This window comes from Arachis hypogaea, chromosome 13 (genome assembly GCF_003086295.3).
Source record: "Arachis hypogaea cultivar Tifrunner chromosome 13, arahy.Tifrunner.gnm2.J5K5, whole genome shotgun sequence".
Classification (NCBI taxonomy): Eukaryota; Viridiplantae; Streptophyta; class Magnoliopsida; order Fabales; family Fabaceae; genus Arachis; species Arachis hypogaea.
Window position 1 is genome coordinate 56,166,190 of NC_092048.1, and position 20,991 is coordinate 56,187,180.

Consider the following 20,991-nt stretch of genomic DNA (forward strand, 5'->3'; position numbering starts at 1 on the left):
CTCAGCCCCCCGCTTGTAAGTCTACTGATGTATTTTGCAATCCCATTTTACAAGTTTTATTTCATTATGTCACTCATATGTGTCTATCTGAACAGGAGACCACCCCAGTTCGTCAACTCATTCCTAATCCAGTCATGTCTCCTTCACTTAGGCCACCCACTACAAAAAGGCCACCAAAGAAGAAAAAGAATCTGAGGAGACCACCACCAACTAGTCAGCAACCACGACCTCCTCCGCCTATTGTCAACCCTAAACCAACTACTACTAGTCCATCACCCCCAACTTTTGATGTGCCATCCACTGTGACACCACAAACTATGCAAGCTGCCTCCCAGGGCACTACTTCAAGGTTCATGGACTTCATGCCAACACCCACAGTTAGAGTATCAAGTTCAAGGAGGTGGCCGCAGCCAGCTTTCCGTCCACCAGCCAAAAAGGAGTCAATAACTGCACACTTAAAAGAAGGGTTAAGCGGAAGCAGCAACTCCACTCCAAATCCATGATGGCAGTTTATCGTACAATTGTTGGACATGTCACATACTATGCCTTATTTTGCTTATGTTTTGATTTTCGATATGGGTGCATAGTCGCAGTTGATAACTCATACATATATCTTGAACATTTCTGTAAGCCAGTTAATTCGTACTTATCAGGATATTATGTCTGTCTTTCATGTTATTTTGGACCAGAAAGTAAACAAAAATCGAAATCAGGGTAGAAACATCAACAAAGAATAAGAGATAGAAAATAATAAGAGAAAAGTGATCAAAATAAAGTCGAATTAAAAGATTTAATTGTCGTTTCAATGAAAAATTGATGAATAATAAAGGTAATAAAAGAAGAGATAGAAATAGAAATTTGCCAAAATTTAAATAGAAAAAATTAATAGCGATATTAATAGTTGTACAACTACTACTATTATTATTGTTGTTTTTTGATTTCCTCTTTGATAAAATAATAACCTTTTTTTATTTTTGGATTTTGATAAAGTAACGATCCACTTGACTAAGTACATATGGAACGTTTTAGTATTTACTATTTAGTGAAACGAGATGCATAATTCACACCCGTTGATGGCAACCATAGATCCCCCAGAATAAATTGGGCCACCGTGAAGTTACTAGCTTCATCATAGTCATTGATAACATGATACCCAGGCCACTTCACTCTCTCAGAAAGCCCAGATCCAGGCCCATAATTCATGAACTCACCATAGTAAAGTGTGTCCAAATACAACGTGTCATTCCATTCTTTCCACCCTTGCGGGCTCACCATCTCGCTCATGTAAGATTGCATGAAAACCGTTCTCGAATATGCCTTCCATGGTCTCCCAAGGTACGTTCTTGTGCAGTTCAAGAAAGGTAGAAGTTCAGAATGTGCAGAGATGTTGCTGAATTGGATGGAGAAGCCGGAGGGTGAGGTGGAGTCCTTTGCGGCTTGAGCGGTTATGGTGTTGGTTTGTTCCGGTAAGCCTTTCTTGGCAAGTATGGTGCAGTTCTGGAAGACTGCGGCGGCGCGGCCGAAGATGAAGTCTACGGTGCCGGTGATGATGGACTCTCGGTAGAATTGGCGGTTGGAGTGGGCGTAGAGGCTGTCTTGGTAGCCGGAGATTTCGCAGCGGTAGAAGACTGAGAGATCGGATTGTGATCTTAGAGCTACTGCTTGGCTCCCTCTTGGCCCTGCAGTGTTATGGAAGGAAATGTTTTGTGCTATAAACCCTCTGCCTGCCACAGCTTCACAAAAAATAAATAAAATTGTTGAAATGCATGATAAAATTGTATAAAAGTAATCTATATATAAGCTTAAGTATAGAATCAAATCATAAGGATGAAAGCGTAATTAATATCAAAGTAAATCAACATATATGAAATAAACAAAAACTAAAAAATAAAAAGCAGAGTGTATTTCCTTTTCTAGTGAAAATTATAATGGTTTGAAATTTTGTGAATACAATTTCACTTACAATATATCGTATTAACGAATTTTATCAAAATTACAAGTCATTGTGCAAACATTTTTGAAGGTCTATAAAAATGAGTTTGACACATTTTTTTTAATCTTCTTTTTATTTTTCCTTTCCCTTTTATTTTTTCTCTTTTGTCTCCCTAAAAAAATTATGACAAATTTGTGAAGCAAAAATATTTTGTACACAAAAAAAATTAATCACTATATATTTATGTTTAAATATGTGTTGTTTAATTTATTTTTAATATAATTTATATTTTAACATATATTTGATATGAGTGTCTAATTTAGTAATTGATTTTTTTGTATACACATAGTATCTTTATAAAATCTTTTAACATTTCCCTTAATAGGCTTAATTGCACATGCATAAATATTTAAAATAATAGAATAACATTTAATTATGCAAAAAAAAAGTAATTATTAGTATTACTGTATTGTGTGGTATTTGTCTTTGCTATCATCTTCTTAAAGTATGTTATAATTATTATTGTAGTCTTCAACGTGAATAAAATCAGAGTACTACTACAAGTATTGAATAGAGAGAATCAAAAAGGAGGAGGAAGAGTGATGAGGAGTCCATAATTACCAAAGGTTGCAGTCCGGTATGTGGTGATATTATGGAAATAACGACTCGAGTTACCAGTGATAACAGTATTCTCCATTCCATCTCCAATCATCACAAGGTTCCACTTCTTGCTATGGATCTCAACTTTCTCACTATACACACCTTTCTTAATGTGTATCACATAACGTTTCATGCTATACTCGGGCGCTGATTCCACAGCATCCTTCACACGTGTGTAGTTCCCACTCCCATCCAAAGCCACCACGGCATCCACCGCCATTAGCAACTTTTTACCCTCAAGATCCTCTGATTCGGTCCAAGAAGGAAACTCAAGTTTGCTCTTGCTCACCCTGTTATACGAAACAGGGTGCACCTGTGTTAGGAGATCCTGGACCATTGTGTTCACTTTGTTGATGGAAGCGGTTACTGCATTCTTTATATTATTGACACTGCTTGTGGTGCCTTCTTCTAATCCTTCCATGCATGTGTCTGTGTTGGCAAGAACAGCACTTAGCCATGTCCTCAAATCAGAGCTCAAATTACCAGTGCCGTTATGCTTGCCTGCAAAAACATTAATTCACATTTAATTTTTCAACAAATGTTATTTGCAATGCCATTATATATACTTTCCTTGTATATGTTTCATTTTTTATATGAATTTAATTTTCGGAAATATTTGGTAAGCAAAGAAAATCAGCCAAAAATAGCCATAACTTGCCTTGTTTAGCATTCATTAATTGTTGCAACAATTAATTAATACTAGATAAGGCAAGTTCTGGCTGTTTTTTTTTTTCGTTTACCTAGCATTACCCAGTTACCCTTTAATTTTAATACATGTCACTGTAAAACAACTTTCTATATGCATTCATTAATATAATGTCGTATGAACAAAAATAATTATTTATTTTATTGACTGTGAATGATCATCTAAAATAATGGATAAAATTATATGATTGTATTTATATTATCAGCATCAAAATTAAATTCTTTTTATATTAAAAAAACTGATAAGAAGTGATAGAAAATAAAAAAAATTTATCTTTTATAAATTGAAGGTGTACAAAATGATAACTGATGAATACATATCAAAACTCTATTTATATGGTGACTGGTGCATACATATCAAAACTGTATTTAAAAAAAAGAACAACAAAAAGCATATACATTGTATATATTTATTGAGGCCACTCGTTCTTAGAAAACTTATAGTTAATATAATATTAATAATAATATGACCAAATATATAGAAAATATGAAACCGAAAAAAAAAATAGGAAAAGTCTAGGGGGTCAGCAGTTTTGTTGAATTTTGGCCAGCATGTAGCCAGCAGAGAAAGGTGAGTCATTGGATGAAATCTCACACCATTAGATCATCATTGATGGCTATTTGATGGCTACCACTCACAAAAGTTGCTGGCCCTGGCATTGCTCAAAAAAATATATAGCAATATGGGTGGAGATATTCTAAATGAAGAAAAACGAAATATTTATTGGAATTTCGTTCATAGAACAATGTGATGACTGATGACCATCATTGAATTTTTGTTGAATGATTCAAATTAAATGTGAATAAATGGTTCATATATGCGGCTTGATTATTAATACATCGTCGGATAACGTAACCATTATATAATAGCAAGAATATATGATTTATGTGAGATACTCTTATTAAGATTCTAATTTAATTGCTTTGCTGAGAGCATATATAACAAGAATCTGTCATCTAATTAATTCTTTTAAAATTTGTTTAGTGTGTCATGCATTACTCAACAGTGAATCAAAATACGGCAATTTCTGAAAGGATCAATTGAGAACGAGAAACTCTCATATAAGCTACCACTCAAAGACAGCAGTTTCATCCATAAAAAGATGCTTCTAATTTATGAGTGCTGGCAATGAGTTACGTTAGAGGCTGAAACTGGCTTTACAGAGAGAGCCAAAGGGGGCAAACAATATATGGGAACCAAAGCCAAGAGACAAACAGAAATGTTTGGTAATCAAAGAAAATCAGCAAAAAAAGGCATAACTTGGCTTTGCCTTATTTAGCATTCATTAATTGTTACGACGACTAATGAATGTTAAATAAAGCACGTTCTGACTGTTTTTTTTTTTTTGTCTACCTAACATTACCCAAGACAAAATAAAAAAAATGCATTACCTTTGGGACTTTCAGAAACGGACACAACCCAGCTGAGCTCATCGGAGGACAAGTCCATCAACTCAAGGCACGCTGAAACAGCGCTCGAAAGGCGATGATCATCGACAAAGCCTCCGCCATTTCTAACAAACTCAGAATTTAGAATGGATGTAACACTTTTCAAGACACCAACAACTTCTTTAGCTGAGTTAGTGAACTCGGCATGAGAAACTTTAAGGCATTCTAGTGATCCTTTTGAACCAAGAACAGCATCAAATGGGGTGAATAGGAACTGAGTGAAAAGCAATGACAATGAAGTGAATAATAACGGGGTTCTAGCCATTGAATTGGAATGGAAAGTAAAACATAAAAATAATAAAGTTGGAAGGTGAATTGATGATTATCACACACACTACCTCTGGATGGGTGTTTGGATAAGTAGAGGAATGATAAAGAGATAAAATAGAGTTAGAAGATAGTCAGAACATAATTAGCAATAGGTGAAGTTGGGAAAATTAATTAAGAGGTTTTGGTGAAATTAATAGCATTGGAGTTATGTGTGATAGTTATTAGAATATTATAATTAGGAAATAAAATCAGGAAAATATCAAAGACAATTAAAAAAATATCAATGTAATTTATTAGGATATTATTTTATAGCAAGCATACTATTTTTAACGTATTTTTGGTCTATATATTGATAAAAAGTTTGTAATCACAGATGAAAACATAAATAAAAAATAATATTTTTTTAAATAATTATTCGTTTCTTTTCTAAACTCTTTATATCATGGTAACAATAGTACTAGCTTCTGAAAATAGCAAAGGGTCAATCGAAAAGGAAGAAGAGGAAGTAGTGTGAACACGAGGATGGTTTTGTTAATTCAGAATTCCAAGTGGATGAAGTCACATATGACATGCATAAAGCTACTTTCCTTTTATTTATGTAAATACTTGGAAGGGAAGTGCTATTTGTATATCCAAAAATAGACACTACTGTCGTGTATATTGACAGCTAATCCAACTTGACTATAGAAAGTAACAATTTAATGTATAGAAACAATAATATTAACACCCTATTAGGAGAATGCTAGGAAATTTTGTTTTTTTTTTTTTCAATAATTTTGATTGGTTCAAGTCTTAAAAAATTGTGTTAGAGAGACTACTATATATAGTCTCTGAAAGTATATTGATCAAACTTTTAGTAAGAGCGTGAATAATAGTTCAAAATCAATATAATAGCTAAAATTAGAAATAATGAAATGAATACTACATTTACACAATTAATTTACAAATAGAAATTTGTATCAAATTAATTTTATAAATTTAATTTTGATAAAAAAATAAATTGATATTAATGTGATTTATGTTTAATAATTTTGTATCAAAGTGGATTATAATAAAATAAATATTATTTAAATTACATTACTCAAAATTACATTTAGATAAAAATTATTAAAAAAAGACATTTATAATTTAAAATCATATTATTTTAACACTATTTAGTTATAACTTTTTTTTAAACAACTTAAATTTATATGTTAAAATTTAGTACTCTTTTAATTATAGTTTTTTAGTACTTTTTTAGTATTCTTTTTGTATTTAATTAATTTTTCTATTGAAATTAAAATTTATACTATAAAAAAATAACAATAGTAAATAAAATATATACTAATTTAAGAACCCATAAAAAAATTATACAAAGTTAAATAAAAAAATTAATAAAATTCTATAAAAAATATATATCAATAAAAATAATTAAAAAAATGATATGAACAATAAATACTAAAAATTCTACTAAAAAATACAATAATATACACCATTAAACATAAAAAAAAATTCTAAATAAAAATATTCATATTATGAACCAGAAAAATAAATAAAAAATTAATAAAAAATCAAAACTTAATAAAGAATACTAAGAATGATATTAAAAATTTATTTATTTGTTAAAACATAGCCATAAAAAAAATTCAAAAATTCTTGTGATTGTTCTTAGTATCTCTTATTTCAAATGAGATTAAATGGTGAAATTAGTAGAAAAATAATTTTTTTAATTAACTTTTTAATTTGACAATTAGGGGTGGCAAGCGGGGAAGCCCGCCCTGCCTCACTAGAAGCCCATCCTTTAGCGGGCCCGCTCCGTTCTGCCTATTGAGGCAGTCCTATAATTCCATCCTGCTCCGCCTAACTGCGGGCAGGCAGGCTGGCGGGCTCCTGTTTTTTCACTATTAACTACTAAATAATATATATAATTTCATAACCATATTAATAAATTTATAATTTCTAAAGACATAAAAAAATTAAATTTTTTATATTCACAAACATTAAAATTTTTGTAATTATAAATATCTAATAAACATAATTATAAACAAAGTTTTCATCCAAACTATAATTATAAATATTATCTCCAAAGCAAAATAAATATAATCCAAAATATAATTATAAATATTGTCTCCAAAACAATATAAATATAATTCAAAACATTCAATTTTCATCTTCATACTCTTGTAACTTGTAAGTTGGGTGGGGGAAGTTAAATTTTGGCCAAAAAATTGTAAAAATATCCCCTTGTTAAAAAAAAAACGAAGCCCGACGAAAAAGCTCGCCCTAAGATTTAAGCGTTGTGGGTTAGACAGACTTTTGCTTTTCGACAGTTCTCCTTTTTAGTGGATTACGCAGGCCAACCTGACGGATTTAACCCCGTTTACCACCCCTACTAACAATAAGAAGCAAAAGCTACAATTTGTTGGTTTTGGTAAACGAAAGTTAAAATTCAAAAATTTGCCAAACAAAAAGTTGATGACATTCAAAAAAATTAAACTTCTTGTATTTCTATCACTAAACCAAATAGACTCTCCATGAAAAATCAAATTTAAAAGTGAAGAAGATTTCGAAGAATAAAATACATTAAGCATATAAAGCACACATATGAACTTTGTCTTATATACATTTTAAATTTGACATTCATATTTTTTATTTAACTATGTCTTAACAAAAAAATTAAAATATCTCTTTAAATATATTTTAAAATATTCAAATATTATTACGTGTTATTATATCTAATTTTATTCTTATTTTCTTAAAATAAATTTAAAATATTATTTATAAAAATAAAAATTATCTTAAATATTTTATATAATTAAAAATTTAAAAATATTTAAACACATTTAGTTTCTACTTAAATAGGTGACATGACATCTATGGTGAATTGGTATAGTATTATATGACTGTATGATGGCTACAACTAATAAGACGAGGACACGTGTATTTTTTCCCCCCTTTAGCTTGACTATTTTTGTAGGAACTGTTAGAAGAAAAAATTAATCACAAAGACAACTCAAATTTTCCTGCAAATATGCTTCAATTAATCACAAAGGAACACAGAACAATAGCATAATCATAAACCAAAAGCAATTACATTGAGTTGCCTCTACTCTTTTTTTTATTATTATTTTACAAAAAAAAAGATATTATTCATATGAAAAATCATAGTTAATAGTGAAAACATTGCTTGAAGGTACATCTCACTGAAATCTCAACCAGTAAGACTGAACTAGCCAAATGTGTTTTTTTTTTTTTTTTTTTTGTGAATTAGACAACTCCAATCTTAAGTATCCCAAATGAATTGGACAACTCCCAATCTTAGGTACACAATACACACCTACACACCCACACACTCCACACATACTTACCAATATTTTCTTCTCGGTTGCAGCTGGTAGGACTCGAATCCGAGACCTTTGAGATGAGGAGGGGGCGGAATGCCGTGTGAGCTATGGCTCATTATGAGGAGGGGGCGGAATGCCGTGTGAGCTATGGCTCATTGGCGTTATTTAGTTCCATCACACAGAAAGAAATTAAAGGCAATAGTCTTGTCAAGTGCAATGAACTCTCCAAAATTTGTGATTCGGCCCAATATAAAAAGAGAACAAACTCAACAAAAACATCATCCAAAATATATCTAATACCTTTTCAATAAAAGAAGGTTTCAGTAGTAGAATTTGTAAAAATCGGGATAAATAACAAATAATTAATTAATAAATTAAAAGTGAGAAAAAAATTAAAAATATTTAAATTTTAAAATTTGAAAAATGATCAGTAAAAATTTGACTTACAATATAAATTTGAACGCAAAAAATATAAATAATTATGAAAACATGTACCATCATGATAATTATCTGCATAAGCTTAAGTCTATCCTAGCGTATGGAAAAAATAAAACTGTAAAAATAACTAAAAAAATATTTAAAATAAAAATCGGAACACTTATCTTAAAAATTTTGATCCTAAATGGAGTCAAGGGACTAAAATTACAAAATTGCCCCTCACTTACCAAAATTTCATTCAATTCATTAAGAGAGAGAGCGCGCGCCACGAAGAGAGAAGAGAGGAAAGAACCCTAACTCAATTTCACAATTCATCTTTACTTTCAATCTCACTTTTTTCTCAAATCGGAGCTCCGATTGAAGACTCATTTGTGGCCATGCATTCATCTCGATTTTTTCTTTATTTCTATATAATTTTTGTGGTGAGTAATTGCAAAAACCGAACTCAATTTCTCAATTCATTATTGTTTTTGCGTTTTAGAGTTTGATGTGCTGAGAAATTGTGATTTTGATGTTTAGGGAAAGCTTAATCTCGAATTCTAGCAGAATTTTAACCCAAGGTTATGTGGTACAAGTCCCCAATTATGTGCAAAAATCTAGCTTTAAATTGTATAAAATTGGTGTAATTAGATTGAGTAGAGTTGCTTGATCGAGTTGGTGCAGAATTTGGTGCGCCATTTGATTGGAAGAAGATTGGCTAAGACTTGGTTGCGTTGATTGAGGTTTGGATCTGATCGGAGAGAAAATTCAAAGAATTTGGAAACTGCCCTCAACGAAAGGATAGGTTTTAGTTTTGAGTAAACATTACGTAACGTTATGTGAAAACCTAGGTTAGATGATCCTATGATATTGTTGAATAATTGATATGGTTGGTATTGATGTATTAGTGTGAATCATTAACGTTGGATAATGGTTTGAATGTTAGTATGTTGAATGGATGAGGTTTGATTGATTATTGATGGTTGAATGAGAAATTGGGTCGGAGGCCGTAAGTTTTGGTAAGCTTGTTGGTATTGATATGTGGCTATGTGTCATTGATGAATGAGATTTGGTTTTGTATGATAGATCATGATTTTTGAAATTGAAAATGGAAAATGAGATGAAATTGGAAGTGGCTAATTGATAATTGGTTGGTTTTGGTTTTAAATGGAGATTTAGGCTTGGTAACAAATTGAGTATTTGGGTGATTTGGTGGAGTGTAAATGACGGGTGACATTTGGTTTAGGTTGACTTTGAAAGAGGTAAATTTGAGAATTTATAAAATTGAGTTATGCAAAAGATTTTGATAAAAAGTAATTTTTAGCTAATTTCGACGGGTCATAACTTGGCGCTTGGAGTTTTGATTTGAGTGAAACTTGTCTTGAATTAAAATTGGTGATGAGTACTTTAAAACCATCTAAGAATGAAGGAAAAATAAATTTTGTAGCAAAAGTTATAGAGGTTTAAATATCGATGTTGAAAATCGAAATTTCAGATTTTGCAACATACCAGAAGTTTACCGGTGTGTGCGTGCGCACAGGAGCGTGTTTATAAGCCTGTGCGTACGCACTGAGTTGTGCTTGTGTACATGTCCTTTTTTTTTCAAAAATATTGTTTTTGACTCCTTAGCCTTCTTGGCAAGCTCGTAACCCCTTCTAACCCCCCACATGACATCTGATAACCAATTTTTAAGATTTGAAAAGACTATGGGTATATCTAATGAATTGTATTGAATTAATTCCTCGATTAACACTTGGTTAAGTGGATGAAAGTGTTGTGGGGATGGAGGTTCGTCCCGCCCATGATGGGAATAGTGGCATTATCCCGCTCACGAGATAACAAAATTGGTAAATTAAAAAAGAATTGGGGTTAATGAGTATCTATGAAATTGATTTAAGTCAATGATTTTGACTGAATGTGGTTTGAAAGACTGAATTGGCAAGGTCAGAGGTTTGTCCCGCTTCCGTAGCAAGGTCGTGAATTTTTGTCTTGCTTGCGTATTGATTTGGCACCTGCATCGGGTAAGGACGGTTCTTCCATTCTACTTGTTCATAGTTGTGGTGTGATGTAGGGATGGTGGTTCTATCCCACCCACATTCTCTCGGATGAAAAGTGAAACGGCACTCTCCGTTGAGTGAGACGGCACTCTCCGTTGTTTATGGCACGGTTTATACTTACAGGGGAAGATGAGACGGTACTCTCCATTAAGATATTAGTACCATGATTTAATTCTCCCTGGAGATGCGCACCGAGAGATCGATTTGGGTATTGCCAACCGAATTTTGTGTCAGATTTCACATAATAACCGACACGTGAGCTCATGGCTAGTAGGACAGGCATGCATCATGTGCATTTGTTTGCTATTGTTTGGGTGTGCCTAATTGTCTTTGGTTTGCCTAACTGCTTTTCCTGCTTAATTGTTAGCTGTATAGTTGTTTAATTGTGCTTTAATTGTGATTGCTTGTATTTTGCCTTGTGTTTGAAATTATTACTACTGAATTGGATATTAAACTAAATATTGTGCTAAAAAATTATTGTATTGAGGATAAAAAGGATGATATATTAGAATGATTGATACTAGAGAAAATTGATAGAGCTAAGACTTAGTAAATTAACCCTATTTGGATTAGTTTAAACCTTAGGTTGGAACTTTGTGAAACTGGAGGTTAGAATTGCCTAGTGGGTTCATGTCTCTTTATATAGTATTTATTTGGAACTATTATCCTACTGGAAATCTTCAGGTTCTTACCTCTTGTAGAATTTCTGTTTTTCAGATACAGAGCGTGATGCACCTCGCTGAGTGTGCATGACTCTTTTGGCGAAGCAAAGAAGACTCTTGTTGATACTTATTTTATATTTAGCATTTCTCCACTTTTATTGTATATTCCTCTTAGATATTTTTATTTTAGAGATACAGGATCTTATTTTGCACACTTTCTAGTGTGTAATATTCTAGCCATCCTTGTCTTCGCGGCTCGAGACTAGTGATTATTATGTATTGTACCCTAAACTTGTGTATATATACACACACATGCGCACACACGCGCGCGCACACACACGTGCGCGCGCGCGCGCACACACACACACACATATATATGTATGTATGTATGTATGTATGTATGTATGTATGTATGTATGTATGTATGTACATATCTACATCTCTTTTTCTCTATATACGATAGAGCAGATTTTACAAACCATAAACTACCAGCAAGTGTACTGGGTCGTGCCAAGTAATACCTTAGGTGAGTGAGGGTCGATCCCACGAAGATTTATGGACTGAGCAACAATGGTCGAATGATTCCTTAGTCAGGCAAGCAGAAAGTGATGTTTTAGGGTTCAAAAAACATTAAACAGTACTTCAGAGAATAAGAAAGTAAAAAATGGATTTAATGTAGAATATGTGAGAGAAAGTAGTTAAGGTATTAGAGATATTTATTATTCTGGATTAAGTTTTCTTACCAACTAGTTTAATCATGCAAGATTCATTTCATGGCAAACTGTCAGTGACTAAACCCTAATATCTTAGTGATTTAGTCTCCTCTAATCTAGTTAACCACCAATGTCTTGGTGATTTAATTTTAATTAGAGGGTTAAGTTCAATTCTAGTTTATAGCCACAAACCCTAATTACCCAGATATAAAAGGATTATATGTCACGTATCCCGTTGAGTCTAAGTAATTAGCAATTTAAGAGAAATTTACTTTCAAGATGTTGTTCAAGTGAGATAACTCTTCCAAGAATCACAAGAACACATATAGAATAAGAGTTATTCTTTCGATCTACACAGATTCATAAAATGAAGAACGAAAGTAATCCTTGAAACTGAGTTAATACACTGATTAAAATAGAACAATAATAGTATTAATCCATAGAAATAAACAGAGCTCCTAACCTTAACCAAGGAAGTTTCATGGCTCATGCTTCAGAGAGAAAAACTAGGGCTCAGAAAATGTGAAAGTGCAGAAGAGAGAAGATCCTTGAAGGGTGAATTTTTTCCCTTTTATATCTAACCTAATTTTATTTGAAACTAAAATAAAATAATGAATTCTAAACTTAAAAGATTTTGTTTGTAACTAAAAATAACCAAAATAAAATAAAATACAGTAATTAAAAGCTAAATCTAACTAAAGATGCTCCATTGGTGAGAATGAGATTCAGATTGCTGGCGCTAAATGCCAATTGCAGCGTTTAGCGCCTTTGTGGGTAGGAAGCTTCCTTTCAATTCTGAGTTCCTGGCACTAAATTGCAAGTTTTGAGTTTAGCATCCCAATGGACAGAGGCCTCCACGCTTTTCTGATCTTTTGGCACTAAACGCCAAGGTCCGTGTTTAGCGCTAGCTTGGCAGCTTTGAATTCTTTTCTTTTCTTGGACACAAACTCTGCTAAACTGATCCAAAATTCACCTAAAATAATTAAAATACCAAAACAACTCAAAGTAGCATCCAAAGAGGTTTTAAACATTAAAATAACATAAAAACTTATTAAATTGTAACTTAAAACAAACAAAAAATAAGAAAAAGATGCTCACGCATCACAACACCAAACTTGACTTGTTGCTTGACCTCAAGCAACTAAAAATAGTATAAAACTGAGAAGAGAGCAAATTCCTAAGACATGAGTGTTCATTTAAGCTCTTGTCCAATTACTGAGTGGGGTGGTGCGCGAAATAAGAACTCACAAAACTTAACCAGCAAGTGCATCAGGTCATCCAAGTAATATCTCAGGTGAGTGAGGGTCGATCTTGAGCATCAGCTTGTACCTCTCCAAAGCATCATAGAGGGATTCACTTTCTTCCTGTTTAAAGGTCTGAACATCTGTCCTCAGCTTTGTCAATCTCCGTGGGGAAAAGAACTTGTTTAGGAATTTGTTGACCACCTTGTCCCAAGTATCCAAGCTCTCCTTGGGCGGAGTATCAGGCCACTCCTTGGCTTTATCCCTCACAGCAAATGGAAAGAGCATTAGCTTATAGATTTCAGGATCCACTCCCTTAGTCTTCACAATACCATAGATCCGCAGGAAGTCAGAGATGGATATATTAGGATCTTTGTGCGGAAGTCCCTGAAACTGGCAATTTTACTGCACTAGGCTGTGGGTTGAGCTCAAAATCATCTACTTCAATAGGAGGCACACTAATGCTCCTTCCATAGAAATTAGGAGTGGGGGTTGTGTAAGATCCCAGGGTTCTTCTAAGTTGTGCATTCCTATTTGGATCCATAGTGAACTCTCCCTGTTCCTGCATACACAAACAAGAGACAAAGAAAAGTGGGTGTCTCTATGTCAAAGTCTAGAGAGCTTCCAGAGAGATATCCAACAAATAAGAAATAAAATAAATTAACACAAGTGATTAAACTAAAAAATTCGAAAATAAGAATGAGAAACTAAACTAAAATTTTTGAAAAAATAAAAAGGGAAAAATACTAAAAGACACCAAACTTAAAATCAGAAATTAAATGGGAATAAATAAAATAAAGATCGAAAATTAAAAGAAAATAAACAATTTAAAAAATAACAAGAAAATTAGTTTAAAATTTTGAAAATTAAGAGGTCAAGACACAAAATATTTCGAAATTAAAAAGAAAGGATACTAAAGGGATACCAAACTTAATTTCTGAAATTCATGAAAAATAAATAAAAATAAATTTGAAAATTAAAAGACGAATAAATAAATGAAACTAAGAAAAATATATAGAGACACCAAACTTAAAATCCAAAAATTAAGAAAAAAATAAATAGAGAAATATTCAAAAATTAAGGGAAAATAAATAAAATTTAACAATAAAAAATTAAAAGAGAAAATAAATAAACAAGACTAACAAAAATATCTAATCTAAGCAACAAGACAACCGGCAGTTATTAGTCACAAATAATCTCCGGCAACGGCACCAAAAACTTAGTGCGCGAAATTAGAACTCGCACAACTTAACTGGTAAGTGCACCGGGTCATCCAAGTAATACCTCAGGTGAGTGAGGGTCGATCCCACGAGGATTGTCGGACTGAGCAAGCACTGGTTATCCTGTTGGACTTAGTCAGGCAAACAGTAAGTGTTATTTGTAGGTGTAAAACACATAAACAATAATAAGCAAATAAATAAGAAAAGTAATAAAAGGTTTGGTGTAAAACAATAATGAGAAAACAGTTAAGATCTCGGAGATGTTTATCTTTACAGATTAAAATGTCTTACCAACTATTTTAACAATGAGTGTTTCATTCTATGGCAAATCATAAGTGATTAAACCCTAATCTCTTAGTGATTTAATCTCCCCTAACCTTCATCAAACGCCACTCTCATGGTCACTCAATTCCGATTAGAGAGTTAAGTTCAGAAAACTAGTTTAGCGTCACAAAAACCCTAATTACCCAAAGCTAACAGGAATATATGTCACATATTCCAATTAGTTCATGTAATTAGCAATTTAGGAGGAATGTTTTCAAGCTGTAGCTCAAGTGAGATAACTCTCTCAAGAATCACAAGAGCTCATGTAGAAAAAGGGGTCATACTCTCGTTCCACCCAGTTCATAAGATTAAGAACAAAAACAACACCTTAGAATTGAATCAAACATTAATTAAAATAGAAGAATAATAGCTCTAATCCATAGAAATAAACAGAGCTCCTAACCTTAACCAAGAGGTTTTGTTGTTCATAACTTATAGAAAAAACAGGGTTTTGAAAAGTGTGGAAGGAAGAAGATTCTAAACCTAATTGATTTTTTCCTTTAAATACTAACGTAATAATAAATGCTAGACCTAAAAAGATATTGTTTGTAAATAAAAATTACAAAAGAAAAAATAAAGTAGGTTAAGAGGTGCTAAATCCACTTGAGAGGCCCAAAGAGTTTCACGGGTTGGGTTGATAAAGAAGCGAGAATTTAAATGGCAATAAAATAAAAAAATAACTAAAGATAGTAAATACTAAAGAGAGACATTCATGGCAAGGATTGAGAATCAAGGCTTTCTATCCTAGTCATTAATCATCATACAATAGTTAACAAGAGCTAATCCTATTTTGTCATCTCCAACATCGGAAGAAGGTATAATGTTATCTTCACATTGAGAGAAAGTCAAATAGGACTAGTTAATCCCAATCCATAAGTAATGTTAATGGATACAAGACTAACTAATCACTCTAGATCACCAATCTAAATTGGCTATTAATGACTCAAGATTGCCTAATTTCTCTTTCCAAGCCAAGAATGCTCAAAATCTACTCTAAAGTCCAACCAAACATTTTGTCAAACACTTGGAAGGCATAAAAGGAAAGCATGGGTAAAATAACAAGAATAATAAAATCTACTACTACCCAATGCAAGAAATCAACAATAACAACTCAATTAAACATCAAAAGAACATAAAACATGAAATTGTATTAAATAAAAATCCAAATCCAACAATAGTGTATGAACATAAAAATGACATAAAAGGGAAACTAACAAGAAAACCTAAGAGAATAAAGATGTAGGAACAAGAAATTGCAAGGAAAACTAAATGAAAACAAGAAATAAAACCTAAATCTAAGAGAGTTTGACCTAATTCTACCCTAATTCTAGAGAGAATAGGGAGCTTCTCTCTCTAGAAAACTACCTAAAGCATGGTCCTAAGCTAATCTAATTGCTCCCCCTTGTTCCTTCTTGAATTCTGCATCAAATAGCCTCAGAAATGAGTTGGATTTGGGCCTGGATGGCTCAGAAATCTCCCCCAGCGCATTCACTTTAATGAGGTCACGTGACACTTGTCACGAGTGCGCGTGGGTGACGTGTGCGCGTCGCTGGCAGATTTCCTCTTCACGCGTACGCGTGGATGACGCGTGCGCGTGGCCTTGAATTCTTCAAATGCTCATTTCTTCATGAATTCTCCACTTTGCATGTTTTTCTCTTCACTTCTTCCATCTAATCTTTGCCTTATAAGCCTAAAATCACTCAACAAATATATTAAGGCATCGAGTGGAATCAAAGTGATTTAAATTTGGAAAATTAAAGGCGCAAAAAATATGTTTTCACTCTTAAGTACAAATTAGGGAGAATTACAAAACCATGCTATTTCATTGAATAAATGTGAGAAAAGTTGATAAAACCTACCAAATTCAACACAAGATGAACCACAAAATTGGGATTTATCACTGCTGATGGCATTTAATGCCAATAATGGGCGTTAAACGCCCAAAGGGAGTCAAAATTCATATATTCTAAGGTCCCCTGCTGGCGTTCTGCGCTAGCAGGGGGAAGTTTCTGGCACTGATTTTGTCCCTCTTGGGCGCTAAACGCTAGGCTTAGCATTTAGCGCAGATTTGGCAGTGATTCTAGAAGAATAGTATAGACTATTATATATCGTTGGAAAGATCTGGAGGTCAGGGTTGACAGCATCTACTATCCTTTTTTCATTGTTGCACAAAACTCTGCCAAATTTGCCCAAAATTCACCTGAAATCATAAAAATACCACAAAAACTCAAAGTAGCATCCAAAGAGAATTTTTTCACTAAAATATAATAAAGCTAAATAAAATCTAGCTAAAAACAACTAGAAAATGCTAAGAAAAAGGGTATAAGATGCTTATGCATCATGGGGTTGGTACTGTAGTTCTGAATAGGTTTGGCATCTCACTATCCTTTGAAGCTCAGAAATATTGATATCTGTCAGAACTGAAACTCAGATGATATTATGGATTCTTTTATTCCTTAAGCTCTAATTGATCCTTGAACACAGCTTTTTCTTTTCTTTTTTTTGGTGCTTTGCACCTTGAGCCTAGCCATGACTCTAAGTGTTATGTCTCAAGCTTAGCCTGACACAAAAGCACCACAAGTACTTAACTAGAGAACTCTTTAAAGTCTAATTTTTTCTTTTAATTTCTCCAAGTCAGTGGTGCTCAGAGCCTTTAGCATACTCTATAATTGCAATGAGTCTCAACTCTTAGTATTTTGTCTCAAGGGTTACTTGACACATTCACACCACAAGCATATGGTTAGGAAAATAACTCTTTAAGCTTTTAATCATTTTTGAACTTCCTAACCATTGATGCTCAGAGACTTGGACCTTGCTTTTTATTTTTCTTTTAGCTGTTTGTTTTGCTTCAAGGACCACTCTCTTATTCACTTTAAAGAATCCATAATATTTTTCTAAGTTCTTATGCCTCAAAAATCAATATTCCTAACTTCAATATCAAATATGCAGTATTTAATTCATACATTCAGAATCCTAGATAATACCACCACATCAAAGCAACCAAAATAACTCATAATATATAACTTAAGGCTTATACATTTTACTAGTTCTTTTCTTTTTCTTTTGAACTTTCAAGCTCAGTGAGCAATACATGAGACATCTTTCAAAATAAACATAAAATATCAAAATAAATAACTAAACTAGAAAGCAATAAAATACTACTAACGATCATGCAAAAGCTTTAAACAGAAAATAGGAAACAAGATAAATACTGAAAAATAGAAAATAAAATAAGCAGAAGATAATGAAACTCAACCACCTCAATCCTGGTGGCTGCTGCTCCCTCCTGGGAATCCTTTATGGAACTTCAGCTCATCCAAGTCTCGCCTCTAACTCTACTATTCCTCCACTAACTGATGAAGGAGGACAGAGTGATCCTGATGCTCTAGCCTCAGTTGGTCGACAAAAGATGTCAGCTCCCCAATAGATGTGGTCAACTGATCCCAGTAGTCACAAGAAGGGAAATAGAATCCCTAAGGCATCTCAGGCTACTCATGCTGAGGAGGGGGACTGGCTCCTAAAGTAGTGCTCGGCGAAGCTCCTTGGTGTACTCCATACCCCTCTGTGTGATCGACCTCTCAATGTCAATAGGGGTATGCCTATCAATGCAAACTCGGGCTGCCTTACACAGACAGAAGATGAGGTGGGGGAGGGCCAATCTAGCAGAGGTGGAGGCCTTCACGGCTATGCTATATAACTCCTGAGTGATCACCCAATGTACCTGTTCCGAGGGTTACCTGAAACTGTAGGTCGATCTCGGATGAGATCTTCTGTACTGGTCGGAGATGACGTGTCCGGTTGGCTGGTGGCGGCCGGAGCTGTTGTGTCTGACTTGTTGGACTGGCTGCACTTCTGATCCTTGGTCACCGGAGGGTGGGGGGTACCTGCAAGAGACTCCGATGCTTAAGTTAGCACGGGTATTAAGCAGGTTTATTGTAGAATCAGAGTATGAGTTATACCTGGGTGCTCCAGTATATTTATAGTGGTTGTAGAGTGACCTTTCTAGATAAGATAAGTTAGTTATCTTATCTTATCTTTATCTTTGAGTTGTGGTCAGCTTATCTTCAAAGGAACCACCTTTATCTCTATAGGCTTGGACTGCCTTTGGATTTGGGTCGTGTTCCTCTATTTGGGCCCTTTACTAGGCTTTTCTGTCGATTTGACCGACTTCTTTTGAGAAGAGGTCGGGTAGCCTGACCTGAAGAGGTCGGTCGCTTTATTGCTGATCATCCCGGATCGGATAGCTCGAACCAGGGTGTGAATAGTGTCCCTGCTCGAGCTCGGTCTTCTGCTTTGAGGTCGAGTCCTTGACTTCGATCTTTCTCTAGTGAAGTCGAACTCGAGCATTTTGTCGATTCATTTCTTTGTAGAACCTTTTTGAATGTGGAACGCTTTCCTCTAAGAGCGCGCGTTTTTATATCAGCGCTTTGGCTTTGGGAATATGCGAAGCTTTAAATACCTTCATTAATTAGTTTTGATTGCCCGTTTTTTTGGCTTTTATTTTTGAAATTCATGATCAAAAAACGGTTTCTCTTCTTTGTCTTTCTTCGTAACTTCTCCCTTCACTCTCTCACTTTCTGTTTTCGCCTGCATTTTGCCTCAGCATCATTTGGTGATTCTCTGGGTGATTCCATTTTTCCATCTTCAATCTTCTTTGAAGCTTCTTTCTTTGTTTAGGTTGGTTTTTCTTCCTTTCTCATATTATTTTCCTGTCTGGTTTTGATAAAGTTTTGATTTTGTTTGGAGAAAGTTTGGATCTTTCTGCTTTTGCTGTGCCTGATTGCTGTTGTAATGTGTGTTCTGGGAGTTTCTTCGCCCTTTTGCATGAACCTTTTCGTCTTTCCTGTTGCTTGATGTTCTTAAGGCTTTTGCATGTTATCACCATTTCTGTTTGTGCCTTTGATGATGATTTTGTTTGATTCTGAAAAAAGGTTGTGCCTTTGACGATTTTCGCTTGGCGTGTTTGATGTTGTCGATGCTTTTTGCTGATAGACTGTAAAAAGATAGTGGCTTTGATGACTTTTTGTGTTTTGACTTTATGAAATGTTTGTGATTTGACTTTCTTGTTTGAGAGATGCCGGGACGTAAGCTGTAGATTTTTCCTGAATCCTTGCTTTATTACTGCCTCCAAAGGATGCCCCAGGGCTTTGGTTTGAGTCTTGGGGTTTTCCTTTTCTGTTTGTTCTTCTGTATCATATTAGTCGAGTTGTTTTGCCCCTCGTCCGAGATATTTTTTAGTAATCCAATCTTCTTTTCTTATTGTAGGATTAGTTGGCCTCATGTCTTCTCGCCATAACATTGTAGAGATGTCTTCTAAAGTTCCCGAGGGGATGTCCGATTGGCTGGACTCCCTTGTCTTAATGTGTGTCTCTGTTGTGGATGCTAAGTTTTGTGTAGAGCTGAGGAAACGTCATAGGGTTTATGGTGGTGGTGCCCGGGAGAGAGATTATGAGCTTGTGGCGCCCGACTCTGACGAGAGGGTTTGCTTTCCTACTTCTGTCGAGGGGGAGCGTCCCTTTTTCTATGCCTATGAATATTTCTTCAGCCAGTTGGACATTACCTTTCCTTTTACTGCTTTCGAAACCGACTTGTTGTGGTCGTGTAATATTGCCCCATCCCAGTTTCATCCGAATTCCTGGGGTTTTATCAAGATTTTTCAGCTGCTTTGCCAAGAGTTAGGCATAACACCTTCTCAGACTCTTTTCCTCTATTTTTTTGTTTCTGCCAAGCCCGGAGGGTCTTCCAAAAAGAAAGCTTCCTGGGTTTCTTTCAGGTCGGCCCAGGGGCATAAAATTTTTGCCATGTACGATGAGTCTTTTAAAGATTTTAAGAATTATTTCTTCCGAGTCCGTGCTGTTGAGGGGGCCCGCCCCTTTTTTCTTGATGAAAATGATGAGCCTGCCTTTCCTCTAGAATGGCAAAAGAATGTGAGAGTGTCTCGCTATACATGGGAGATGCTTGATGAGGTTGAGCGGGCTTTTGTAATTGTTCTTGAAGATTTATGGGGGGAACCACCC

General features: G+C 34.2%; 1 protein-coding gene across 1 annotated transcript; it reads right to left on the reverse strand.

Annotated features, from left to right (window-relative positions):
* Positions 1 to 945: 945 nt before the first annotated feature.
* Positions 946 to 5,161, reverse strand: LOC112738402 (pectinesterase/pectinesterase inhibitor PPE8B). The gene is made up of 3 exons (XM_025788853.3): positions 4,691 to 5,161; positions 2,555 to 3,094; positions 946 to 1,733 (listed from the first exon to the last, which is right to left on the reverse strand). The coding sequence occupies exons 1-3, from the start codon at positions 5,010 to 5,012 to the stop codon at positions 1,036 to 1,038; spliced, it is 1,560 nt and encodes a 519-aa protein (XP_025644638.1). The 5' UTR covers positions 5,013 to 5,161; the 3' UTR covers positions 946 to 1,035.
* Positions 5,162 to 20,991: the final 15,830 nt, after the last annotated feature.